The sequence below is a fragment of the Limanda limanda genome, chromosome 12 (assembly GCF_963576545.1).
Source record: "Limanda limanda chromosome 12, fLimLim1.1, whole genome shotgun sequence".
Lineage (NCBI taxonomy): Eukaryota > Metazoa > Chordata > Actinopteri > Pleuronectiformes > Pleuronectidae > Limanda > Limanda limanda.
In genome coordinates, this window is record NC_083647.1 from 9,655,385 (window position 1) to 9,675,961 (window position 20,577).

At 40.5% G+C, this 20,577-nt stretch overlaps 1 protein-coding gene across 2 annotated transcripts; it reads right to left on the minus strand.

The window, feature by feature from the left end:
* Positions 1–291: 291 nt before the first annotated feature.
* On the minus strand, positions 292–1,874 carry nkx2.4a (NK2 homeobox 4a). Of its 2 annotated transcripts, XM_061083253.1 has the most exons (3): positions 1,505–1,874; positions 532–977; positions 292–453 (listed from the first exon to the last, which is right to left on the minus strand). In XM_061083253.1, exons 1-3 carry the CDS (start codon positions 1,872–1,874, stop codon positions 292–294), a joined length of 978 nt encoding a protein of 325 aa, XP_060939236.1. The 2 variants fall into 2 exon arrangements, with proteins under 2 accessions (XP_060939236.1, XP_060939235.1); XM_061083252.1 differs by having other exon boundaries at positions 292–977.
* Positions 1,875–20,577: the final 18,703 nt, after the last annotated feature.

The window sequence follows — 20,577 nt, forward strand, 5'->3', positions numbered from 1 at the left end:
TGTTCAAAAATAGACTCCCCTCTCAGAGATGTCAAGAAAATGTGCCCTGATCAGCTGGTGCGCCTCTGTCTCTGCGCCGTGTTGTCCCCTCCAACACCGTAGAAGGCCCCTCGAATACACACATACAAATATATATATGTATGCATATATATGTATATATATATATATGTATGTATATATATGTGTGTGTATACATACATATACATATATATATATATATGTGTGTGATTGCTCTTTCACGGGCTCGTCCGCAGGTTGACATAAAAAAGTGACAGTACTGTGTATTAGGTCCTACCACGTTCTGCCGTAAAGGAGGTTTGAGCTGACCATGTTACTGGTGTAATCTACAGCAGATGTGTCTATCTGGGCCATGTTGAGCTGGCTGTGCAGTGAGGGGGGGCTGGGAGACATCTCCTCCAGCTCCAAAGCGTTCACCTGCTGCTGGCTCTGATGCTGGCTGAGGCTGCCGGCCGAGGAGGCGAGCACCACTCCCGCTCCGTTCTGCTGCTGCTGCTGGTTCTGCTGCTGGACCTGCTGCTGGTTCGGGGTCGGTGTGTTGGAGCCGTTCTGACACGGCTTCCCGTCCTTCACCAGAACCGGCACGGCGACGCGCCGCGGGGACTGCGCCTGCTGCTGGCACAGGTTCCCGTCCTGTTGCTGCTGCTGCTGCTGCTGCTGCGCCGCCTTGTCCTTGGCCTGGCGCTTCATCTTGTAGCGGTGGTTCTGGAACCAGATCTTCACCTGGGTCGGTGTCAGGTGGATCATGCTGGCCAGGTGCTCCCTCTCCGGCGCCGACAGGTATTTCTGCTGCTTAAACCTCCTCTCCAGCTCGTACACTTGAGCCTGCGAGAACAGGACGCGCCGCTTCCTCCTGGGCGCATGGAGAGCTGGCATGGATTTGTTGGCGTCCCCCATTCCTGTGAGACTGCCCATGCCGGTCATGTTCATACCTGTGGAAGGTCCCATGAATCTAGAAACTTAAAAATATACATACATATACATGCGTTCAATAAACAGAAGAGGAGAACATTATTTCGCCTGATCTTCAAAGACTACTTTTATAGCTTAATTATTCAAGTTGGAAAGCATCAGCTTTAAATAAACATAACAATGATAAATATCAAAATATAATAATAATAATAATAATAATAATAATAATAATAATAATAATAATAATAATAATATAATAATAATTAATAATAAAATAAATAAATGTTTACTGTGCCAAAGGTAATAAAAAAAAGTCGAGCCGGACTTGAATGAATGATCTCCTTTTCAGTTTCATAAACTGTAAATTTACATTAAATAATTCTCAAACAATCTTCAATATTTGTATAAACTTTCTATCGTTAACAAATTGATTAAATGTTTTGAAATGTATTTATTCGTATATTTAGTCCTGTGCGTTTTCCTCTGTCATTCCCGAATTTAATTTCGTTATCTACAACGAAACACAGAAAATTTAAAATGATGAAAGTGTGTTTAAATAGAGGATAGAACTTACTTGTGGAGTATCTGGGATCGGGGTTGGAGCTGTACCACCCTGTTGCTGCTGCACTATTCCGCATGCTATCCTGGTACGACGGGAGGTCTCCCATGTTGCCAATGCTCCCATTGCAGTATCCCCCCATGGCGCTGTGGGAGAACTGGGAGACGGTGTGCGGCATGTGGTACGCGGTGGCCACGGAGCCGTTGTGGCCCATGGAGTGCTGCTGCATGCCGGTCTGAGACACCTGCTGCTGTCGGTAGGCTCCCAGTGGAGAGGTTAGGTTCCCTGCGCCGTCCATGCCACTGAACTTCTTGTAGGTCTCCTCGATTGGACTCAAAATATCTGTCACTGAAAAAGGCGTAGTGTGCTTTGGGCTCAACGACATGATTCAGAGAGCAGGTAGATTTTTGGTGTTTGAGCAGATCAACCGTGTTGTTGTATCGGCTCTCTCCTTGGTGGATGTCTACGTAAGAGAGTGCTTGTAGTGCGCCTGAGATCCTATTGATCGCCTTGGAGAAGGAGGCGAGCCCAGGGCGCTCTTAGCCCGGGTTTATTGGAGCCAGGAGCCAGGTTTACGACAAACACAGGGGGCGGAGCGAAACTCCTAAACCAGCAAACAATAGTCATTGACATTTTAGGGGGAAATAGTTCATGAAAATGTACTTTGCTCTTTTATATTAAGTCGCATTACATGAACACAACGACGGCACACATTTATGATTTCATCCTCTAAACTATACACAGGTGAGAATCAGCCATTATGTTGTGCGCATCAGCTGATCTGACCACATATGAATATTTGCGTCAGGAGGGAATTCCACTCTTTCTAGAAACTTTGAGAGCACTTTGAACAGACATGAGGGCCACCGAGTATCATCAGAGGCACGATGAAGTTGTGTGACCAGCTCATTTATGCTTCTTAAGCATCATTTTGCCCCAGCAGAGAGGGACAAGTCCAAATATGCTCAGAATGCGCAAAGGAAATGGGAATAGGGATCCAACCTGTATGTATTGCACTATATATAACATTAATAATCAGCAGGGGAGGACATGGATTTTATTTATATTTTCACCGACAAATAAATGAGAAGATTAGATTTAGAAGCTTAATAAATCATATAAACCTCCATCCTGTATTTTATAACTGCAGGGGAGAAAGGTGAATAAGCTCCCAACGTCTCTTTAATACACTTTTAAAGGTCAGAATAATATAATAGTTATGTCCTGCGTCGTCGTAGAATTATTTATCAAATAACTGAATGAATAATAATAATTGAAAAAAAACAAATCATTTAATTGTTTTTCCTTGTGAGGTTTCTGAGAGAGTGTACTCCAACATGCTCACTTTTCTTTGTGTAATTAGACTGAATGCAATTTGGAGACAATATTGCGCGTCCCAAAGCCCCTCCAAGTCTGGCCAACATGCATTAATGACACTTCGCAGTCTTGACCTGACATTGTAATCTCTGTGCAAACTGACTGGCGCCAGGGGAAGAGTCAGAGGAAGAGAGACACAACAGAGGGGGGGTCACAGGAGAAAAGAGGTGCTACAAATTGCAGTAATGACGACCAGTTAATACAGCTTTCCCATTATAGGCTAACGTGCGTCATGCATGGATCTATGGAATCCATATAGAACAAGAGAAGAAAAACAACAGGCTGTTATGTGGCTCATAAATCGTGATGCTGGTAATGATGCTTGTTTGGATGTTTGTGATCATCAGCATCATCAGGATCTTTTGCAGCAGACAACAGCAGGAGCAGCTCACCCCCCCCCCTCTCCCCCCCAGTTAGTGCCACCATCTTCCTCTGCATGCGTGAAGCCACTAATGTAATTTAGCGTGTCGTGGCACCAAGTAGCTGCCTACCCTAATTGAACAAATGAAGATTGTGACATGGTCAGCCATCAATTACGGCGAACACGTCGAGAACCCCAATCTCCGGTGAAGTCGATAGCCTGATTGTAATAAAAATCGTTGTTCGTGTGCACATGCAGGAGATGAACTTCTTCTCTTTCCCCCCCCCCCCCCCCCTCTTCTCCTCCCTCCTTCCTCCCTCAGATGCCTGGACTCCGCAGCAGATTTCAATGTGAAGTGCTCGGATCTTATCGGTGTTGTGGAAAACATAAAAGGTATACGTGCGTAAAGTTGGACGGAGTTATGTGAAAGACAGTGAAAAAAACACGAATCCCCCAGAACAAAGAGAGGCTAACAGATGTAAACCAAATGTAAAATTATATTTCTGTCAACGAATAAATAAATTAAGTCAGGACATACTATTTCTTTAAGAGAAAAGGTGATATTTCCTACCTGGATATCCTATTCTTCGGTGCGCCCTCTCCACTCTCTAGCCAGCGGCAGCGTGGTGCCTTTTCAGGGCGCAAAGAAAGGTAGGCCTCGGCCCCAGACCTCCAACATTATGTAAATGAGGCAAAGCTCTCAACCTTGTGGATTACTGAGTCAGAGAGCAGGACCCTGGTCCACAGACCCTCCACATTAGGATCCCATAAAAATCTGGAGCTGGCTGGCTGCATGCGGCGTTTTCTGAGAGCTTACATTGTCCACAGTGAGATATAGTTGTGTATCTAAGTTAACTTTTTAAGCAGTGAATTTGACGTGGCCATGGCAGCCGAAGCGGGATGAACGGACGCGCCAAGGAGCTCGTGAAGAAGGCCCCTGCCAAGGTTGGTGAATAAACCTCAGACTTTTATAAAGAAATCATATTCAAATAAGACATTTTTTGCACATATTTCTGTTGATAACAACCGAACTGAGCAGTAAGGGGTATATTTGCTGGATAAAAAGCGTATGCGTAATCTAGCGTGTACGCTCTCTCGTGCCGCCCCAGAGAAATAGTGCTAACTTGGTGGAAGCTTTGCGAAGAAACGTGCATTTTATTCCCCAAAAATGATGGAAAGTAAAGGCGTTAATTTGCGGTGTAACTGGTCTGACACGCTTTTAAAATTCTGCCATTTGACTTTTTACAGCTACTGTCCAACTTTCTCCATAACTGACCTTGGAGAACATATCACAAGCTTTCAAAGAGCCATTAACTGCCAACATACACATTGAAATCAAATATAAAAACCTGTAAAACATAGAGTTCCATTATCAAATAAGATGCAGTTGTTAAATCATGCTGTAGATTTGTGTCGATTCCGTTTCTATGATGACATTTGAACTAGTGTCCATACGCTGTCACCGGACTATTTATGTGTTATTAGCCCGCTCATAATAACAGTCCATTCTGCTAGTTTATATCACACAGACAACCTTTTCCCGATATCATCACCCCCCTCAGCTCAGCACAACACAACAGATGGAGCAAAGCGCCTGGGTACTGGAGTGCTTTTCTCCATCTCGTCGTTACTATAGTTCAATACCCTGAGAGATGTGAGGAGATGGCTGAAGGGCCGGGGTCCTGACCTGCAACCCCTGCCACACACCCGCCGACTACAAAGTGCAAAAACATTGGGGGGTCATTTCGTCTCGCAATACACAAATCACAAACTTAACTTTTATATCATGTTCTCTGTGATGCGGGTAAAATTTAGATTAACACCAAAAATGGTTTAGAGGTTATTTTTTTCTCCTCACAGCTGGGAGGATTTTAAACAAGTGGGGGGAAAAGACCAAAACATATCTATCCTATTACATTAAAGATGAAATGATGAATGACTGTGTTCCTATCACAAATCTCTGACCTGTAATGACTGATTCGTGCTTTATTTCGGCGTGCGTAAATTACGCACGGTCGATGATCGTCTTTTTCCCTTTGTCTCTGGCCTCTGGGTGCTTTTTTTTCTTAATTTCTTTTGAGTATTTCTTATCAGAATATTAGCCTTTAATTTATAGAAAGTGATGCGCCTTGGGTATGACCATGTTTCTTTAGAAAGTCGCAGTAACGTGCAAAGTACATATTTTGGTTTAATACCCCCCCCCGAAACTGTTTCATTACGCACGAAACTCCTTCATTAAGGAGCTTGATTGTAATCTCTCTCTATATAAGGAAAAACACAATAATATTCAATGAGCGAAGTAAATAAATCTAGGTGAAGCTCTGCAGTTCTTAAATAATAAATATAATATATACAACATATTTTTTATAAACCAGCCAAAGCTGAATGGACGATTTCTTACCGTTAGTAAGTTAAATGGAGCCAACACGTGTGACTCTTTACGCCTTTCATCCACCCTATTAAAATATGTATTGTGCGTTATTACGCACGAAATACATCACGTCCATTTAGTTTACCGTGGAGCAGAAACCTCATTCCTAATCTTCCATTTTAACACTGAAATCACTGAAAGCAAATGGATAATTCCTCTTCCTCCAAAACTTACAATTCACCCCACATCTGTACTGTGGCCGGTTCTTTGGATTGACTCGGTCTGGATACATTTTGTGGAGGAAATCCCACACCTGCAGTCAGTGCAGTGCCGTTTAGATCAAATACTTTCTCTCCTCTCAAATCGCCGAGCAATGTGAGAGTAAAAAGCGGGCAGGTGCATATCTTTCAGCTGCACTACTTGAAACGGTGCGGTTCCTCGGCTAAGTAGGTTAAAGGTCCTCACAAGTGGAGAAAGTATGTGACAGGCCTCTTGAAGACCGTATTCTTCTGCAGGAGTTTGCATTCATTCACAATTAATGTCGCTTGATGGACGAAATGATGCTAATAGGGCGCAAAAAACAGAATATGGGCTTTCGCTGACCACAATCTGACAGCTAATCGAGAGCCAAAAATGCAGTAATAGGATTACAGTGTGGAAGTTATTCTTAAAGTTTCACTGTAAATGTGCAGCAGTTCATTTGGTTTATTGTATAGTCAGGTTGCAGACACTGGGAACTTATGTAGGAGTAAGCAGCTGACCATGTCTACAGCAAATTGATTTGTTCCCACTGGAAACAGTGTGAGTTTAAAAATGTAAACTAAAAGGCTCAGTGTTAAACTGTCCGTGTCACCTGAAAGAAACAATGTTCAATCCATGAAACGACATGAAATCCAGCTGCTTGGTATATTTTATGTAACTTTTGTGATATTATATTAAGTTGAAAACGTGACCCTCCATCAAGTAGTACAAACTATTTCGGATTTAAATCTACTCCAAACAAAAAACAACTTTCATGCTGTTTGATGAGCCGAGAGAACTAAATTATAATCGTTTTTTATCTTTACAACAGTGAGAGGAAGCTGGTGTCTTTTCTTTTTGTTTCACAAATCCATAAAGCATGTTACAAACTGATCATCTCTCTCTAAACCTGTGCAGACCTCTGTATTTTTTTCTTAAGTGAAATAACTCATGTCACAAGGAGCAGGCAATAAGATTATGAAATTCCAAAAGGCTGAACGTGACTCAGATTTTAAATTAGAAGCAGATTAATCACTCTAGACATACAACCCTCCATCCTATAACCCGGCAAAGTTAAACTCAAAGAGTCACATTAAAGGTCAGATTTGTAGACTATTTATGTGATGAGTCTTTTATGTCATCTTATCACTAAACATAAAATGAATAAGGAATACATTTTTAAATATGCACACACGAGTAAGGCACTTCTATATTTCTATAGCCCATCACCTTGAAGGGATTAAGAGGATAAAAACATCCATCGTTCAGGGTCTGGTTTCCTGAGTTTACGTTACACGGGCTCTGTGAGTGCCGCCGTCCTCTGCACTGTTTTGAGTGGCAACATTCTAGCGTAGCTGCTCTCTTTTGTCACAACAATTCAAAAAAATCCTACAGCAGCAGATCAGTGCTCGGCAGAACAAAGCAGAGATAGTGTACTTGGAACAGGGCGCTTGGATCCAAGGGTACCTGGTCCGTCCACTTCTCTGCTGCATTAATTGTGGCCGCAGTGAGGGCAGGTAAACAAAGCTGTTGCAGGGATGCTGGTTGTTGTGACTCAACCACGGCTTGGCTCTGGCCTCGGCGCCCAGTGGCTCATGTGGCAAAATGTCTCTTCCAGCCGGCCCCTGTGCCCACAGCGGCCCCTGGGAGCCAGTTGCTGGAGTAGAATGAAGTCTAACATGTTCTTGTTGATTTATGTTGATCTGGAGCTTCTCTTTTTCATGTTTTGTAACAAAAACAAAACTATTCTCATGTTATATATGTATTTATAGGTGTTTGTATCTCCTCATCTGATTTTAACACTCAGTCTTACCTAAATTATTAATGTGTATATTTATGATATATTGTAAGGTGCCCTTGTGTGTTTAGAAATAAAATGTATTATTATTATTATTACATTTTACTTCACTACAGAAACCGTATTCATGTTCAAGCAGTGACCAGCGTCTGGGGAATTATAAAGTGTGAGCTGGTGTTTTTTCTTGTTGCCAAATTGCTAAAAGTTTCTTTCTAGTTGTTTTTGTACATTTTCACTAAACTGTCATCACACTGAGGGTATTTTCTGTGTGTATGAATATAGATGCTTTAAATGAGACAGTTTGTATAAAATATGATTATAAATTATAAACTGGTCAACACATGTTTGGGTTTTTTCAACTGGATACAAAGCAAACTACCTCTTTTTGGGGCTTTTCATTTTGTGTGTGTTTTCATGTATTACCTTAGTTCCATTATTTTGGAGGGAAGTTCACAATCGGACACTTTCCTATCTGGATGTTTCAGTGGTAAAAGAAATGATGATAATAATAATAATAATATATGGTTTTGCATCTGCGATGCATTCAAATAGCTGCAATCTGCATCAAGTATCTCCTGACGTCCGTTTAGGCTGGAATTCATTTATTTTGGCTTGTTTTTACGTGAACAGTCAAGAGACGCATCTTCTAATGAAAAGTTTCACCCAGAGTGCTGCATGCGGAGACAGAAACTTTTTCAAATGGCTTCACAACTCAACAATGGAAATGTGCACTGAGGCTGCATATCAATGTCTGCACGTGTGTTTGTCCCCCACTTTGGGAGGCTTTTACCCAGTAGGCCACCTCACAGCCTACCATTATTTAGATGAATCCACATAAACACTATCACCAAACTACTTCAACTTCTGAATGTATTGATCCTGACAGATGTGAGTGCGCACCACGTGCTACAATTTGAGACTATGAAGTCAAAGCCTTTTTTTTTTACTGCACAGTGTGAAGAGATTCATTCATTTTCATGTCTGCTCTTTTTCTTTGCAGAAAGTGAACGTTGCTCAAATCAACTGATCCATGGAGGAGAGGAGAGAATCCTCTGAGAGGAAAGTATCACCCACTACATTTTGATCAAATGGAATTTGATGGAACACGAGCACATTTATCAGACTTTTCCTTTGTTGTAAGTAAGTAAACATAATTACACAAATGTCTGCACGTTATCACAGTTGTGCCGTTTATTATAGAATTGTAGTAATGTATTTTTGAGCCAAATCAAAATAGTGCTTTAAACAAATATCTAGTTTATTTAGTATAGTTTAATAAAAGGTTATTTGTGGGATTAATCCATTGTGATAATTGCTCTCTAATTTCTAATGGATTGTATCTTGTTTAGTATGAATTCACATTTGTCTCTATCAACAAGGATTTATGAATATGAGTTAAAATATTCATTATATAAAAGAAAAAAGTTATATTTATATTTTAACTGTTTAACTTTTATAGGAAGTACACCCCTAACCCTACACACATTTGAGCCTATGTTTTTTATTTAGATTTTCCTTTCATGGTCATTAATATTTTTCTTCTTGTTCATAAGACACACATAATTGTAAATTAAATATTTGTATTTGAAAATCAACAGTGCCATCATTTTAAATTCTTCGTTTTATACAGAGTTGCAAAGTTCAAGCACAAAAGCAAGTCATTAAATGTAGTTTTTAACTTTCTTGCTCAAGGTCACATATGTTTTCCCTATATAATCATATAGGCAACCTTTAATTTTGGTTTCTCTTATAGCATACAAGTCTTTCTTTAGCAACAGGAAGATATGACTCATTAACAGCATGTAGTTATCCCCCACCCCATGTACAAATTCAGAGAGTACTATACTTTATTATATTTTAATCAATTGTTTATTTGACAGATCATTTCCACTACAAGTTTGAAACCATACTGTCACAGCTGAACCAGAAATTATGTGTAAAAAGTTAAACTTCAAATCTAAAATGATTAATAACATAATATTTGTTATTAATCACCTGATTTATAAGAAATGCTGCTGATGTTTTTGGTCTTTAGTGGCCGTTAGAGGAACTACAGGAGGAATACAAAGTCACTCATGTCCTTTGAGAACTGGAGCAACAATACCCGCTGTTTATAAAGTTTCCTTTTCCTGAATCATTTTTCTATATGTTTTAAAGCACATGGAGATGAACTTGGACATTAGAGTGACACACGAGACCAAATTCACTGTCCTGAGATGCAGGAGGCTTTATTCTTTAAACTGGTCTCAGACTGAATTGTAGTTGTTAATGCAATGAGTGAGAACAATGAATCAAGGAAAAATACTCAACCATATCACAAATTATGGCGGCTTAAATAACATCATTACCTATAAATAGAATATGATGAGCTGAAATTATATACTTGAATTAGTGATTTAAATGTATCAGTGTTTTCATGTAATTTTTCGTACGTAACGTGTAGAATATTTATTTATTGCAGGTATGTTACACAATATATTTCAGTGCAAAGAAGACGAAGGCCTTTCGATTCATTCTTAATATCATATAATATAAAAGATGTTCAGGAACATTTAACTCTGACATTTTATTCTCTATACTTATTTTTAATCAACGGGGTGTTTGTCCCTGTGGGTTTATCACACATGACATCTGTGGTGTTATATATCAAATTAAATCCTGACTTTGGAAAAAAAAGCAGAAAGATGGTATAATACTGAAAGTTATTTTAGAAATGACAAAAAATGCAATTCAGTTAGAATGTATTTTAAAAGCTCATTCTGTGTTGGAGTTACAGCTGAATAAATGAACTAAGTAATTTGTTTTACTCCACATCCTGTTTTCACCAGTTTTCATCACGATTAGCATGTACAAGTTTTATTTACTACTGTATTGTGTCTATATATGATAATAAAATATCCAAATCACCATGTAGTCTGAACTAAGTATGAATTATGATGTTGCATGTGTATAAGCATACACATTCCTTCATACAATAAATTATTTGTAACCACTGTCAAGGTTAAATCCTGAGCCAGGTTATTTTAAACATTTTCTGATAGTTTTTTTTTACCAACGGCCATATGACAAATTTGAATAAAAAAAGATTTATTATTTACTGTTTGGTATTTTGCACTGATACAAATACTACGTTTCCCATAAGTCCTTTTTTCTAGAGCCAAGAATTGGAGGAGGTGAAAGTGATTTGTAAAATAAAACCGGCAATGCTGCATAAAAACAGCGTCCTCCCACGTGTATCCTCTTGTTATTGACTGTTGAGAGACTGCAAATCAACATCACACACAGACGGACATCTTTCATGATTTACCTCTAGTGTTTGAATCTCTTTGTGTGAGCTGTGCATGTGTCTGCTGCCGTACAGTAATAACAAGTCTACCTGAGGCCAATGGCTCTTTTGTTTGTTGGTTTTGTCTGGTCCTGTGCCCGTGGTTCTCTCCTCTCTGGAAGGATGTCGGCTCTGTGTGCCTGGCCATCCCTGAGGACGCTTGATGTCATCTCGTCAACCTGATCATTACACTACCTGATCTCCTCCACAATGCTGCCCTCTCGCTGCTCCGCCACTTGAAATGCTTGGCTGGCCTCTTCTCTGAAACCATCATGAAATTGTGTGCTAAAACGCTGCAGACTGTTCCCGTCTCTCTCTCTCTCTCTCTTTCTCTCTCTCTCTCTCTTTCTCTCTCATCCTTCCAGCCAGGCGTGCAGGGGCCAGGAAAAGATTCCTCCACTCAGATAACTGCAGCTCAGTCAACAGGCAAAGAAAAAAAGGAGACACACAAAACATCCTTCGGCTTCCTGCCACTGTTCACCCCTCACAGCTTCTGTTTGGTTTGCTGATCTTTGCATTATCCACATACCCAGTTGTTTAAACAATTAAAGTTTAAAGCATTAAAGTGGTGGATCTTATAACAAATAAATAATCCTGCATCTTAACGGAAATCAAATTAAAACAATACATTGTATATTCATGTATCTTAAGTAAGTGTAAGTGATGACCTAGAAGATGTTTATCTTATTTTATCAATACATTTTTTTAATCCACTAATGTATACAATGGTTTGTTGCCTGAAAAGAAAACAGGCCTTTATCATGGAGGACACATGTAAGAATGGCAAATGGTATTCTGACTGCAGTGCATGCTGGGTCACGGTCATGACCTTCTTTAATGTTGTCAGTAATTATTTCCAACTATAACAAGTGAAAAGCTTGCAGTGAGATGCACATTATGTGGAGTGTGGGGGTCGCTGCTCAAACAACACCACTGATAACTGGACTATGCCGTCTTATGTTAAACCACCCACACTAGTGCTTTTCAATTCCTAAAATAAAAGTATTATGTAACAATAACATTAAATGAAATAGTTTCACCTCTGCACTCATTTACTTTGTGTATTAAAAAGGCAAAAGTGTCCCATTGATGTCCATACTTACTATTATTCTTCATGTCCTGGTAATCAGCTTACACCATACACATACGTCTCTATGTTTTCCACATGGTGTGTAACTCCCACACACTGTATATTGATTATTTATGTCAGATTAAAGTCACATGTTTGCTGATTCCAAGTATTAAACCTGAGCATCAGTTATTTTTTTCACATGTGCACCTTTTGTTATTCAGATGAATAACTGTTTGAGGTGTTGTGATGACCCAGTGTGAAAGGCATCAGACTTAAACCTCACCGGGGAGAATTTACACTTTGGATAAATATAATAATACCACAAAGCAAGAATATGTCAAATAACAGATACAGTGTGTACAAATGTAGGACATGCTAAACATATATGTAGATGTGCTGTCTGATTATTTTAATATCACAAGTAAGTACGTGAAACTCAGGGAAGGTCACTTTATGAGTTTGAGCTGTTTCTAATGGCAAAGGTGCTCTTTCACCTACTGCTGGTGTAATAATATATCATGTGTACTATATGTCAAACTGTACTGTACTATGTAAGTGTAACTATACACAAAGCTGCTGCATAAATACAATGAAGTGTGCAATAGTTTCTCTCACGAATGTTGCACAAATCTACCAATTATAAACTTTAGTATTATAGTATTATGAGGTGCAGTTTGTAATCCGCTGTCTTTTTTGAAACCCTTCCATAAAAGTACAATTATATAAAATGACAACTGAGGTTTAGTTAATTCAATTTTATTTAGTATATGTCAAAATAACACACTTTGAGCACTTTGAGAACTGTACAGATAAGTTACAACTACATTCAATACAAAAAGTGAGGCACACAGAAACCCATGATAAAAATAGAATATAACAATCATGTATTCATGTTTGTATTTGTGGGTGTGAACATTGAGCTCAAGTAAAAAATGATGCATATATGAAAGGATACATAAATGTAGCAAGGGAGGATCTGACAGCTCAGACTAAACTCTTCCACAGTGCTTTATCAGTCCCGGGGCCACAGGGACGAGCGACAGGACGAGAGGATCTGAGGGTCCTGGAGGTTGAGTGGGGGCCCGGTGATGTCACAGACATTAAATATCTTTTGTATTTGACAACAGGCTGTGAATTAGAGTTCCAGCCTCTGTGGAGCTTTTCTGTTGAATTACGCCCCGACGGAAAGTAAGGCCCACATAAAATCATAAAGACAAGTACATGCCATTGTATTTCCCTTCTTCCCAGACATAAATCCATATGCATTTTATTACAATGGTAAAAAATAAATAAATAAGCTTGCACTATATTGTGGGTTTTTGTGCCTTGCTCAGGAGTACTTTGGCAGTAATAAGCTTGTAAATCCCAATCATTCTTATATTGTTTTGGCTCTAGTATGTCTTTGTTTTGGTCTGATCAGACAGCAACGCTTTCATAATGCTTATTGATACTGCTTTAATTCTTATTAAAGCATCAGGGACTTCCTTTAGCTTCCTTAGCATAGCATGCTACACAAGCTCCTGAAGGACACTGGGCTAATGGGAGCTTGTTTGTGCTCGGATGCTGAAAACATGGACGACAGACGTCTGCGGCTATAGGAGATAAATAAGTTGAAGGTTATTGCTTCAGTCTCAAGTTTCAGAATGACTGAACGTGGCACATGATACAAAGGTAGTCAGATGGAGCATTGATCTGAGCATCGATCCAAACATGTTTCTATTCAGCAAAGTCCACAAAATAAATAATAGAGAGGCCTTTTTCTAGAATTTATTCTTACATTCAGTGCACTTACACATTATAAATCCATGACAGGGTACACGTGCACACACATACGACAAGCAGGAGTCGCAACACATATTTTACATTCGCTTTAAGCAGGGAGTCAAGAAGGCGACTTGAATTTGGCACAACACACCGCTGCCATAGTGTTGCCTCTTTGATGATGGTGCAGACGTGCTGACTGAAGCGTGTCTGAAGCAGACGCCGGCCGGCCGCAGCATCGGCCTCAGAGCCCCAGGATCCATCTGCAGTGCTGGCAGCTCAAGCACCGCATGTTCCTCCTCTGAAGAAGGTGAGACAATCCACTAAGTGAAAGGCACAAACACTCAACTCTGGGACCCAGACGGTCGCCGCTGTCCCCCGTCCAGCCCACCTGACCGCAGCAGTGCATTGTGGGATTTACACATGACAACTCAAGTCCTGAGGTGGAACATTGAGAGAGAGAAGACAAAGGGAAATGAGACCATGTGGCAACTTGCAACATCACAACACAGAAGCAGAACTTTTAATAGAAGGAGGCGCAGATGCAAGCAGCAGAGGTTAAGTTGGCTCTAAATATTAATCACCATGCACCGAGGGATTACATTTACCTGCAACAGATGGAAAACATTCAGAAAGTCCATCAATTTAAATGAACTGCATCTACTTCACTGTAAACCATCACTTCTTTAAATTAAAAACATGAGCATTGTGCTCAGGCAAAACAAGTGTTTCTCCTGTTATTGGGCAATTTAGTTTAACATTAATCATCTCAACATGAATGGCATTAATATCTCTGGTTTGTTTAAATTGCTGAGGGTGAAAACACATGTTTGTGTATCAGTAAGTTTACTTTCATTTAATTAAACTGTACAGTGTTGTTCAAATGTTGGGACTTGTCGTTTTTATCATCGTCGACTCTAAATTAAATCTAAAATGGCAAAAATCTCTCATTGGACAGAAACAATTGAATTCATACATTGAATGTACAAGTAGCTGTCAATAAACATTTGGACACTGTTGTGCGTCCTTGTCATTACAAACACTGTTCTCAACCGTATGTATTAAACAGAAAAACCAGGTGCTGTCTGACTTTGGTTTGATTCACACGCTCTTAGCAAACACAGTCTGTTGTTACTGACAACGATCAAGAGATAATGAGAAATAGAAAGATGCTGCAGATTAAAACTAAACCAATCTCCATCTTTTCAGATTTTGTAAGATTTGATATTATTTTCCAACATTTTGTATGTTCTCCACTTCAACTAGAACCCACAACCGAGGACAGACAAAAAGTCCCAATTTCATTCAACTACTTTTACATCGACGTGAAAGCACAAGACTCACTTCAGTGTAACCAAACATTTGATCCACTACTGCTTGTGTGAGGCGTTCGACTCACTTTTAGCTTTACTTCATTTGAGAACAACGCTGCGTGAATAAAAATGTAAAAAGAGGAAATTGAGACTTTCAGGCACAGAAATCACTAAAGGTCAGTGTATTTACCCCCTGGACTCTTAGAGCAGCTTGAAAAGTGATGGATGAATGGTTCTATATATTTCTGGTGCATTAATGTACAGAGTCAATATAAGAGAGCAGAAAGAAGCTGTATCTAAGAAACTGTTTGAGAGGAATATATGCTTCCACCACTGTTACAATATGAGTATGATATGTTTAACTGTGAGTCATGAGGTCCACTATGTTTTGATGATAAGTACATTCAAATCCCTTTATTGTCACCTCTATACACATTTGAAGATCATTTCTTAGAAATAAAGACCAAAATTAAAAGTCAGTAAGATTTTCTTTTGTAATCCTTTATTTTCTTCGTCATACAATTTACATATGTACATTTTTACATGGGAGTATTTGATTGATGGTGTAAAAAATACCTGGGTGAAAAAATAACCTTTCACTGTCTGAGCTGATGACTTTCACCCTGCCCGTCTCCATGTGTCTCTGCAGACTCTGCTGTTCTTCTTATCTCAACATTAACAGAAGTCAGGAACCTTGACGCTCACTTCTCTCTCCACAAACATGACTCCTGTCTGGCTGTTGGTCTCATGCAGCACTTCAAACTCGGGCCGTACCTCCACTGCCACAATTTAAGAAGTGCATCATCAGCGTCTCCCATGGCGAAACATGTCTGCGTGTTTGGTCTCGTCTGAGAGAGGAAGGATGAAACGCACGTCTGTTTATTCCAGCGTGAAGCACTTATGAGATCCAGCTCACTGCCTCTGTTAAATATCCCTGTTAGCTAGAGAAGGATTCAGAAACATGCCTCTTCTGCCTGCTTTTACCTCAGATTCACACTGATACGGAACAAAAGAGGAGCCAAAAATGTCCCACATCTACTTACACTCCCAACAATGTGAAGTTTGTGAAAATGACCTTACATGGAGACAAGGACACTTAAGCAAATGGGTTCTACGTTTCCTCTCAGCCATGTTTTCAAGCGTGTGAAAGAACAACATTGAGCGCCCGCTGGTAAGGAAAGGGAGCTAAAAGCAAGAGTCATGCACCTCACAGTGAGTAGCTGGAGTAAAACAAATCAAACAATGTTGTCGGGTTGTGTCTATCTGCTGGATACATGCAAGTGTCAAGCGATACCTGTAGCACGGATCTGAAATATGAAATTTGAAGTGTCTGATACTGCGTGGCATCATTCTTCCTCATGGTCATGGCTGTTTCACAAATTCTTTTCCATTTACTTTCACAAACTAAACGGTTTCATCTTTTTCAACAGAACATTTTCCAATCGACCAATCAGCTCCTTTCAAATGACACTGCCTAATGAATAGCAAGACATTTGAAGTATAGGACATGAATTGTAAGCAGAAATGAGGGGTTTATTATTGTGAGCTTTTATTCCAAGAATTAAACATGTGAAATAAGCCATGAACAAATTGTGAACACATCTGGAAAATAGGATGAAATTATTATTTTTTAATTAATTTCCTATTTAGTCATGAAATAAATAACAAAAACCTTTAATTTCATCCTACCTAGAATTTCTGTATTTATCCCAATAATGATTGTGAATATCTATTTTTAAGTTGTATACAGAATAGGGCTGGACAATAAAACATCAACAAATATCCTAATATAATTATCAAATAAATATCAATATGAAAAAGGTTAAATATATATCGATGTAATTCTAATGCTTTGCATTAACACGGTGTAACAAATGATTTATAAACCTCATATCTGTAAAGCGTTTTTGCAGTTAATCTAGTGTTTGTCTTTCTCTGCTCTCTCAGAAGCAAAAATCTGTTTTTAGGCCATAAAGAAATAGTAATGTGACAGTTAACTTGATGATTATTAGTATCATCTGATAGGAATGTTTTCATCTTGATAACATTTTTGGCTGTATCGCCCAGCCCTAAAAGACAAATCCCATTCTTTATTTTATGGATGAAAACATCAGGACCGGATCCGGAGATGCTCAGCGATGCTGCAGGGAGGAATCTTTGCTTTTCTTTCTCTTTTACTTCAGCAGCTCCAGAGAAAAGTGTCGTCGGGCAGCAGCTCTTCTGTTTCGTCTTGTTTAACTCACAGACACGAAGGTGGGCTTGTGTCAATCATCAGCTCTCAGCTCACCGGGGTCTTCTCTTCATGCAGATGGGAGAGGCTGATCTGAACCACACTCTGCCACTGATTACACTCACGACACACACACACACACACACACACGCACGCACGCACGCACGCACGCACGCACGCACACACACACACACACACACACACACACGCACACAGACGCATGCACACACACACCGCTGATCTCACCACTGTTTAGAAAGCATGTTGGTTGTAGATAAATTTGCTATCATACTTTTACATGTCCATCTTTATCTTCCCTTTTTTAGAAAGCAAACACCTGATTTGAAGCATAACACCTTCTGATTATTATTTTCCTGTTGGTTCTTCCTCTGGATGTTTTCCTCACTAAGTGGTCACAACTCTTACACACCAACACTCCCAATCCCCCCACCCCCCCATTTCCCTTCTCTCATGTTCAGCCTCCCTCCAACCCCCCGCTGCTGCTGCTGCTGCATCTTTCTGACCCAATGAGGCCCCCTACGGGTGCAAACTCACTGATGCTGCACTGAGCAGGTGCATTCAGAGATGGAAGCCTTTCATTTTTTTTGGACGTCATTTGACCCATTTTTCTGCATACTTTCTTTTCTGCATGAGGAGATGATGAGGCACTGTAAAAAATAAAGCTAAGCTCAGGGACGTGACGGGCATTTAAATGTAAGCGTCAGACACAGAATCTGATTTAGTTATTTTGATGTGATTTAAAAGAAAAACCAGATGTGCAGTGGGACTTTTGCCCCCAGAGACTCCAGGTGGACTCGGTGTTGTCGTGTTTTCTGTCATGTTCGCAGGAGAAACATCTGCCTCGGACCAGTTTCAGTGCACAAACGCCAGTGATGCAAGTGTCATATATTTTCATAGGACATTTAACTCACACAGCCCTCTTTGTTGTGAAGGACACGGTGACTGAGTTAAGGCTTTTCCTCTCTTCAGCTCTATTGTTCACTTTCACTGAGGTGAATTAATCCGCACCATATTTATCCGCCTATCCTATTGCGCCACACAGTGGTGTCACCCAGCCCCTCTCTCTCCCTCTTTCTCTCTCGCTGTCTCCAACTTTGAAACGGAGACAGTGTTTGGCTTTTAATTGGCTGTGGACTGTTGGTTTCTCAAGAGCATCGATGGTGATTATGCTCTCAAGATCCATAACAGTGTCATAAAGACAAGTCAAGTTTGTGGGGACGCCTGTTCATTAGGGAGGAAACAACAGCGGTAACTTCAGCTGCGGTGGGAGAATCGCATTGAGCCGAGCTGTTTGTGCGCAGAGGGGCAAACGCTGCATGACGCCAACTGCGGGCCTCTGCTTCCATCTAGTGGCCGCTCGTCGCCACTATCGCCTCTCTCGCCTCTCCAGCCTCGCCCTCCCCTCTCTCCATCACTCCCTCTCCATTTAATATCGGCACCGTGGCGAATCTAATCTGGATCTCCTTTAAGGCAATAAAACCCAGATAGCTTCCTTTAAAATGAAAAGCGCCGCCTATTATAGCTTTGAAATCCTCGTTTATTTGGCGATGTGCGCGATAGAGGGACAAAAATGATTCATGTCGAGGTTCAAATGGGCAGGATGACGAAGATCCATGGTGTCCCAAGTGCACATTTCCTCGAGTATTGTATTCCAAGGTATATAATATCGTTATCAACGCGGGTTGAACTACACTGCACGCCAAGATGCTCGCTTTAATGTCGCGCCGCTTTATCCCTCCGAGCAGCTAAAAAGCAATTTCCGATAAATCTGACCCTGTTGCTGAGCTGGTGGAGAGGTGGTGTAATTTTCTGGTACGTTAATGACAATACAAGGGGGTGCAAGAGAGAGGACTCCCGTGCGTAAAAGTTTACCCACAGAGGATTTCACACAGCGAGCTGTTTTATCTTGGTCTCGGTTTAGGGAGAAACAAAAGAACAAGGCTGGTGCACACAAATGTGAGTGTGTGTGTGTAAGGGTGGTATTTGAGAAATATAAATTAGATATTAAAATTTGACGTTTCCAAACCATGCGTATAAGCGATTGTTTCTAATCTTTCCAACGACGAATTATCTTTACGCACAGCTCCACCAAACACCTGTCAGTATCCTTAGTTTGCATCCAGCCTTTCCTCCGACCCCAATAAAATCTAAGATGAAAACAGCAGCTTCCACATTTATATCTTGAATGAATCACTGGCAGCTAATATTTGCACATGTCTCTAAGTGTATGAACAGCTTCATGTGACTGCACCGTGTCGGCGTATGAATCCAGGGAAGTGCTGGTGAACTTTTCTACACCTCACGCGGAAGTCCTTACTCTAATGGTGTTATATAAAATGTTTTCCCTCGGTCTATTCAGAAATAAGAGGCTATAGGCCGGCGCTTTCCAGTGGGAGTCAACGCAAACAAGGAAGTACTCTGTCTGGAATTAAAAATAGTTTTTTGCGCTGTGACGAGCCACTTTTTTTTTTGAGGGGCAGACAATAATCAGCCTTTCACTTTGGAGCATGGTGGGATGGAGGGTGAAGAGAAATGAGAGGGCTGTTGTTGGCATAGCTCTATCAAGGAAGAAGGACTCCCTGTTATCTGTGAATGGGGCTCCTTTTTCTGACCAGAATAGATATAGCACGAATTTTTAATTCGTTTTTCTTTCAGAGACAACAATGCTTTATTTGAGGGCCTGATACAAATTGGGGCTTGTGAGAGATCCTTTTCTCCTTGTCCGAGCCCAGCTGCCCATATGGGATACAACGTGTGCAGCAAAGATCACAATGGCACCGAGTGACAGGCGGGACAAAAAGCCCAAGGATACATCTCCCTGACTCTGAACAGCACCAAGAAACTCTGTCAGTCTCTCTATCCACACTGTTTGCATCCTCAACCCTGCAGCTCGTTAACATGCACGCCTCTGACATCCTGCAACACCAGGCACTGGGCTTTTATCTCTGTGCTGTGTCGTGTATTATGCAATGATGGAGTCACAGAGCTATCCCCAAGAGAGATGCAAAATCTACAGGGAAAAGATCCTGGCCATACTTAAAGTCTGCATTCGCCTTTTAAGCATGACTTTTTTTTAAACTGTATTTTCCTCAGATTGGTTCATTTTAAGACTGATTTGAAAGAAGCCAGCCAGAGTTCACTAAAATCCAATCACAGCGAGGCAGCTCTTTATCACTGCCACGGATCAGTTCATGTTTCCACAGAGCGCACTGCGGATCA